This window comes from Bison bison, unplaced genomic scaffold (assembly GCF_000754665.1).
Source record: "Bison bison bison isolate TAMUID 2011002044 unplaced genomic scaffold, Bison_UMD1.0 scf7180017864211, whole genome shotgun sequence".
NCBI classification, from domain to species: Eukaryota; Metazoa; Chordata; class Mammalia; order Artiodactyla; family Bovidae; genus Bison; species Bison bison.
Window position 1 is genome coordinate 849,801 of NW_011494783.1, and position 7,607 is coordinate 857,407.

General features: G+C 56.9%; 1 protein-coding gene across 1 annotated transcript in view; it reads right to left on the bottom strand.

Moving 5' to 3' along the window:
• Positions 1-978: 978 nt before the first annotated feature.
• NOBOX (NOBOX oogenesis homeobox) overlaps positions 979-7,607 on the bottom strand; it is a 23,512-nt gene continuing 16,883 nt past the window's right edge. The window contains exons 3-9 of the mRNA XM_010844883.1: positions 5,195-5,849; positions 4,703-4,809; positions 4,274-4,509; positions 3,421-3,521; positions 2,967-3,198; positions 2,195-2,496; positions 979-1,274 (exon numbers count right to left, since the gene is read on the bottom strand). Coding sequence (XP_010843185.1) covers positions 979-1,274; positions 2,195-2,496; positions 2,967-3,198; positions 3,421-3,521; positions 4,274-4,509; positions 4,703-4,809; positions 5,195-5,849 — 1,929 coding nt within the window. The remainder of the gene's footprint in view (positions 1,275-2,194; positions 2,497-2,966; positions 3,199-3,420; positions 3,522-4,273; positions 4,510-4,702; positions 4,810-5,194; positions 5,850-7,607) is intronic.

Here is a 7,607-nt window from a genome sequence, read left to right on the forward strand (position 1 = left end):
ATATATATATAAATAAATAAGAGCATCCTCTTCTTGGTCTTCCCACCCCTCATTCCTACCCAATCCCTTCTCAACCCAGAAAAAGAAGAGCTTTGGGAAAATAAATCATGGTTCACAATTCTAGAGACTTGGCCTAAACAGCCTTGAGCTTCTCTCATCATCCTATCCCTAGTTAAGAGTTAGTTGCATCAGTCATGTCCAACACTTTGCCAATTCCTGGACTGTAGCCCACCAGGCTCCTCTGTCCATGGGATTCTCCAGGCAAGAATACTGGAGTGGGTTGCCATTCCCTTCTCTGGGGGAAATCTTCCCTACCCAGGGATCGAACCCCAGTCTCCTGCCTTGCAGGCAGATTCTTTACGGGCTGAGAGCTTCCATCCCTGCAGGGCCCAAATTGCAGAAAAAGTCCCAGGCTCAGGTTTGTTCAGGCTCACTTCTGGGTTTGAGACGAGAACATGGTTTAAAGATAGGACTAAAGACAAGGCCCAGGAGGCCCCATTCCTTGCCCAGCAGGAGAGATGGGGCCCAGAAGGATGCCAGGCTCCACACGATCCTGCCCCAGAGGGTCAGTCCCTCCTGAGCCTCTCAGTACACAGCTGCCCAGCTGAGTGGGTGGCAATGAAGGGCAGGGGGGGGTCTTCACTAGCGTGAGAAGGGAGACACGTCACTACAGAGAGAGAAACCCAAGAGGAGGCAGTTTACTGCTTATGGTGGCCACTGGAGCGGCTGTGGAGCAAGGAGAGCAAATAACATAAACGGAAGCAACCGTCAGAGGCGACACGGCCCCACTCCATTTCTCCAGGACCACCATTTGGAGCTGTGGGGGAAGGACGGGTGGTCCAGGCCTCCTCCTCCTCAAGTCAACATTTGGCAAAATGAGCCCTGGAGTCCAGTCTTTCCTTCAACGTCGAGCCCTGTCTCCTCTGGGTGCTCCAGCCGTCTCCGGCAGGACGGCCTCTTGGTTCTTCGGCTCCACGACTAGGGGCCATGGCCACTCTTGTCTTCTTCCTCGGGGGCCGGGGGCCGCTCCCCGGGGGCAGCTGGTGGTTCCTCCTGGGCCTGGCTGAGCGGGGCTTTTCCCGCTGCAGGTGGGGTGCTCTCGGGCATCTGGGCGAGGCCCGGGGAAGGCGGCCTACCTGAAGCCTGTGGGTAGGGGGCGGCAAACAGGTCCAGGAAGCAGCCGTCCCCTCCCGGGGGGCCCCCCAGAGCCTGCGGGCAGAAGGCACTGGGGAACGGCAAGTCTGGCAGGCAGGGGTCGGCCCAGGGCACCGTACCTGTGGGGCCAAAGCACACAGCACAGAGTGCACGGCATGAAGGGGCCCCAGCGCGGTCTCTGCGACAGAGCCCCTCCCTGCTCCACAGAGACACGGGTCAGGACCCCAGAGTGGGTCTCCCCTCAGGACCAGGCACCCGCCCCCCATGACTCAAGGGCCTGGGGTTGGGGCACAGCGACCCAGAGCACACTGCAGGTCGGGCTGGGGCCCCCTCACACATGTGGAAGGAGCCCGGGAACCAGAGTCTTTCTCCCTCTTCTTCTCCTGAGTCTCCTAGGGCGATAACTCCAGCATATCCGGGGTCCCGGTGGCCCCTTGGACACTCCCTTTAGCTGCCATCTACTCTGCACCGAGTGTTTCACGCCCGTCATTCCTAGTCCTCACCAAGCCCTCAAAGAGATGGCAATACTATTCCCACTTCAGAATCCAGGAAGCTCAGAACTAGTGACGACTGAGCTGGACTCCATGCTTGGCTTTGCCTCCCTCCAAAGCTCTCTCTCTCGGAGAAGGAAATGGCAACCCACTCCAGTACTCTTGCCTGGACAACTCCATGGATGGAGGAGCCTGGTAGGCTACAGTCTATGGGGTCGCAAAGAGTCGGACACGACTGAGCGACTTCACTTTCTTTCTTTCTATAGTTCCTTTTGGAGACGGAAATGGTAACCCACTCCAGTGTTCTTGCCTGGAGAATCCCATGGATGGAGGGGCCTGGTGGGCTACAGTCTCTGGGGTTGCAAAGAGTCGGACACAACTAAGCAACTAACACACACCCAAAGCTCTCTCTTCCTCTGCTCTGAAACCTCCAGGAAACTGGAGGACGAAGAGCTTCACCAAGATAGCCCCCATCTTGGGGATCTCTCCCCTCTCACCCTCCTCAAACACTGGGGTGGGGGGGGCCTTCTCTTCCAGCCCCGACTCACCCACATTCCCGGCCGGCGGCTGCAGCAGGACGGGCCCCGACGGAGGGCCTGGGAAATAGCCCTGGGATGAGCCCCCGCCGGGGCCACAGGACAAGGCAAAGAGAGGGTCTTCGGGCAGCGGTGGAGTCAGTGAGCTGGGCAAAGGGAAGGGGTGCAGGTATGGAAACTGGGGCTGTGGGTGTTGGAAGAACTGGGTCTGTGGCCCCTGGGAGAAGGGGAACGATCCTGGCTGGCTGCTGCTGGGTTGGTACTCCTGGGGTTCCAGATCCTCTAAGTATGAGCAGGCAGGGGGTGGAGTGATGCTGTGGGGACAGAGAAGAACTTCCTGAGGCTCCAATGGTTTCATTCCTACCACGCCCTCCCCCCCCACCTGCCTCTCCACAAACCCCAGGCCTGCTGCTTCCTCCTCTTCCTGCTCCAGCTTCTCACCCTCTTCTCCTCTACAGCTGTGATGTCCTGATCCTTTCCCTCCCCATCCCCTCACCCTTTAACCCTCACTACATTTTCTAACTCCTTGCTTCTCTCGGGGCTTCCCTGGTGGCTCAGAAGGTAGATTCTGTCTGCAATTCAGGAGACCCAGGTTCGATCCCTGGGTCAGGAAGATCCCCTGGAGGATGGAACTGCAACCCACTCTAGTATTCTTGTCTGGGGGGGTGGGGAAACCCCATCTCTCACTTACCCTCTCACCTCCCAAGCTCCATCCATCTTTCCTCCGTCTGTGCCTCCCCCAGGATAGCTCAATACAGCCCCCCGTGAAGTGGCAGACAAGTACCTTGTTCCCCACAACCCACAAGGGCCATCCTTGTGGCTGCTGTCACTGCCCAGGGTGTCCAGCAGCAGTGGCATCAGCTGGGGGGCATGCACAGGGCCGAGGGGAAAGGGAAGGTTGGCTCTTCGGACAGGTGGGGGGCTGAAGAGTGGGGGGGTCACAGGCCTTCTCTGGGGGCCCTCATTCTGCAGGTTTGGGCCCAGAGTCTGGTCAGATGTCAGCAGCATGGACGGCTCTGGGAACAGAAATCCACGGGGGTTTGTGAGAGTAAGACAACGGGGAGGGGACGCAGCCTTGGCGGTGCTGGAGGGGGTTAGAGTGCAAGAGGCTTGGGCTCCCCGAAGTGGCTCCACTGAACAAAACCATGGAGAGCTCTGGCCACTCCCAGGTCTTCCAAGAAAGAGCCCTTTGACTTCGCCGTCTTCCCCAGACAACCCTCAGAAGGGGGTCGGCTCACCTGGAAGGGAATCCTGAGGGAGGGTCCCAGGCTCCAGCATCGTGGACTCGGTAGGTGGCAGCTCGGCCACAGAGCTGGTGGCAGACAGATCAGAGACTGCAGGTCAAGGGGTCCCTGGTCTATGACTGGGGCTTCCATGTAGGGAAAGGGACCCACACGTTCAAGCTCTGTCTCCCTACAAGGCACTGCTGCTGCTGCTAAGTCGCTTCAGTCGTGTCCAACTCTGTGCGACCCCATAGACGGCAGCCCACCAGGCTCCCTTGTCCCTGGGATTCTCAAGGCAAGAAAACTGGAGTGGGTTGCCATTTCCTTCTCCAATGTGTGAAAGTGAAAAGTGAAAGTGAAGTTGCACAGTCGTGTCCGACTCTTAGCGACCCGATGGACTGCACCAGGCTCCCACCAGACACCCAGACACCCACCAGGCTCCTCCATCCATGGGATTTTCCAGGCAAGAGTTACTGGAGTGGGGTGCCATTGCCTTCTCCACTGGCAAGTCCCAATCCCACGTGGTCCAAATCCCTCTAAATATTAGCCAACAACTCTGGCTCAGACCGTAAAGAAGCCACCTGAGACGTGGGAGACCCAGGTTTGATCCCTGGGTCAGGAAGAGCCCATGAGAAGGGAATGGCCTCCCGTTCCAGTATTCTTGCCTGGGACACCCCACGGACAGAGGAGCCCGGTAGGTTACAGTCCTTCGGGTTGCAGAGAGGTGAACTTGGCTAAGCGACTCACACACACATGCCCCATCATGTGCCCAGCCTTCCAGCACCTTCCCCCTTCTAGACCCCAGGATCCCAGCTTAGACCCCACGTCCTGCCCACGGGGAGGGGCCAGGAAGAGGAGAAAGTCTTACCTGCATTGGTTGCTGGCGGGGGCTGGGGTAAGGGCGGGACCGGCAGGTGTGTCCTTACTCTCCTTCCCATTCATTTTTCGCCACTTGGCCCGGCGATTCTGGAACCACACCTGTAGGGGAAGAGACACCTGAAGAGCTTGAGGAACAGGGCAGAGCCTGAGGCTCGGGCCTGCTGGCCCATGATGGCTGTGACTGAGGAGGTCCCTGCACCACTCAGACTGGTATGAAGGGTTCATCTAGATGGGGTCTGAGTCACCTCCCTGCGTCATCTAAGGCCAAGGCTGGGTGGAAACAGGCAAGAACACAGCCCTGGCTGAGGCCTCACTCCAGCCCCTGTTGGGGAGCTGCTGAGTACTTGCTAAGCTCCCCCAGAGTCCCGGCACGTGGGCTCCCCTCCACTCCTAGACCGGGGGAGTCAGCACCCTTTACCATGATGCGCTGGGGGGTGACCCCCACTGTCTGGGCAATCTCACGGCGCTTATCGCTGTCTGGATAGTGGTCATCTTGGAAGAGCCTTTCTAGCTCCTCCAGCTGGTCTAGAAGAAGAAAACACTGGCTTTGAGGATGAACACCAGTAATGAGAAAGCAGAGGAGAAACACACGCCTTTCAGGCGGGACCACTGTCCCCAACCCAAGGGCCTCCCACAGCCTGGTGGCTAAGTTCCCCCAGTGGGCTGGGGCCTCCTCTGGCTTGGGCTTTGTGGCAGGGAGCTGCGTGGTGGGTTACTTTCCTGTTTCTTCCATGTTCTGATAAGAAAACGCAAACTTCCCCTCTTAGGGTCAGAAGTCATGGCCTTGCAGAGGTCAAGAGACGTTCCAGCCAAGGTGATGCATAAGCTAACTGCACTCCCGTCTCCTGGGGCCACGTTCCCAGAGATTGACACCAGGTCCCTCCGGTTTCCTCTCACCTCAGGGACTTACCCGAGCGGTACAGGGTGCGAGTCTTCTTCCGGACCTGGCAGGTCACTTCCGGGGACCTCTTCTCCTGGTCCAGGTTTTGGTTCTTCTGGGCCAGTGTGTTGAGGAGGTTGGCCACATGGCAGGACCCCCGGCCTAACCCACAAGGCCCCGGGTTGTACGTGGCCCGAGTCGGGTTAACGCTGCTGGGAGATGCCGTCGAGGCCGGACCCACATCCCTAGGCTTCTTCTGCTCGCCGGTGGCTGGAGAGTAGGGCCTCTTCCCCAGCCTGCCCTCTGTCCCCGGGAAGGGAGGCCCTTGCCCTTGAGGCTGGGGTCTAGGCGAGGCCAGGCTCCTGTCTTCGTGGAGAGCTCCTGGGCTGGGGCGCTGGCAGGCTTTCATAGGCCCAGCCCCTTCCCCACGGGCCTCTGACAGCCGCTTCTCCCCGTAGATGGTGCAGGAAATAGGCACGTCCTTGCCTGGGGCATCCTGAGTGTGGGGGGCTGACCTCTGCAGGGCTTCCTCCTCCTCCTCCAGCCTGGCAGCAGGGACACCCCCCTGGCCTGTGGAGAGCCAGCACCCCGACTCAGCCCAGGAGAAGGAAGAGCCTGGCCCAGGAGGATGCGCTGCTTCCTGGTCTGCAACTGGTGTCCTGTTTGACCTTAAGCTTTCACTTGTCTACTTAACAAACGCGGTAACAGTTCCAGGCGTACCTTCCTAACTCGGCTACCATGAGGATCACAGGAGGGAATCCTTCTTGCCTGGAGAATTCCATGGACAGAGAAGCCTGGCAGGCTACAGTCCACGGGGTAACAAAGAGTCGGACACGACTGAGCTAACACGTACGTACATACGTAGCTTGGAAAAGCAAAAGCACGCAGATGCCACCATGAGGGGTCTGAGCTCGTGAACCTAGATGGTGGGGGAGGAATCCTAATTTGGGGGGAACTTACTCCCTGGGAGTTCCCAGTTTTCTCCTAGACACCTGGATTGTGAGTTTGAGATTGGACTCTGCAGCTGATCAGACTGGATCCCGGTCCTGCTCCGGACACAGCATCAGGGCTGAGCAGGAACACGGCAGGACTGAGTGGTGTCCAGGGGCCCAGACAAGAACATCAAAGGGGAGCTAACAGGAATGTCTACCCTCATCTCCCACAGAACTGGCTCTCTCCTCACCCCTATACACACCCTCATCCCCTCCCCCTTTTACAGGTATGGAAGGGTGACCTGACGAGCACTGTACATTCCCATCCCTCAGCCTTCAGCTTGTCTGTCCTTTTCTGAGCTATGATTCATCAGGAGTTTACCAGGTCCTGGGCATGGTGCTAAGCACCTTTCAGAGATCAGTCCGGTCTGCATTTAATCCCTGTGAGGAAGGCATAGGCATCTCTCCCTCTAACAGATGAAGAAATGCAGATGGCAGAGTTCAGTGACTTGCCTAAACTCACAGTGCAGGGCTCTTGTTCACTAGATGGAGCCCTTCCGAGGGTCACCAACCTGCCCCTCATTTCCCTCCCAGCTTATTCATAACCTCCAGAACTCTCTCAGGTCAAGGAGCTGTTGTGTTATTTCTTACAAAACTAGAATATTTTTATTAAAAAAAATTTTTTTTAATATTTTTCAGTGGATGCTCACTGGTGTTTTGTTTTGGCCCCCACAGCATGTGGGATCTTGGTTCCTCCACTAGAGGTCTACCCAGGCCCCCTGCATTGGAAGTGCCAAATCTTAACCTCTAGACCATCAGGGAAGTTTCCAAGAGCGAGTTTTTCTGTTTTTTTTTTTTTTTAATGAAAGTTGCATGAGACTGACTAGCTTAAGGAACCGCTTTCTAACAACATGTAAAGAAAGATGTAGGTCACAGGCTAAGGTGCTTTGCCAGATTGTTCCCTAGCGTACAAGCTGGTGACCAGGGTTTGCAGGCTTCTACTCCATAACTAAGCCGAGTGGCCGGATGGGGAAATGCGGAAGAAAGGACACACTGGTTTTACAGTATTTCTGGAGCACTGGAGCCTAGCAAATCTGGTACACAGTAGATGGTTACTAAAGGCAATGGATCACCTTGATAGCTTTCCTAAAGTGGCTCAGTGGTAAAGAATCCGCCTGCCAATGCAAGAGCCCCGGTTCCAACCCTCAGTCAGGAAGACGCACTGGAGAAGGGCATGGCACTCTTTTGCCTAGAGTGTCCTTCCCTGGAGAATTCCATGGACAGAACAGCCTGGTGGACTACAGTTCATGGGGTCGCAAAGAGTCGGACACGACTGAGCGACTGAAGAACAACAAATCAGGGTGATAGATCCTGGTAAAAAAGGTGATGGGTCTTGGAACCTAGAACAGCAGAGCCTCAACACTGCTTTCCTTCTCTGCGTGTAGACAGATCAGAACCCCAAAACGGAAGGGTGCTGTGGGGAGGGCTCCCTGGCCCGCGACACCCCCTCG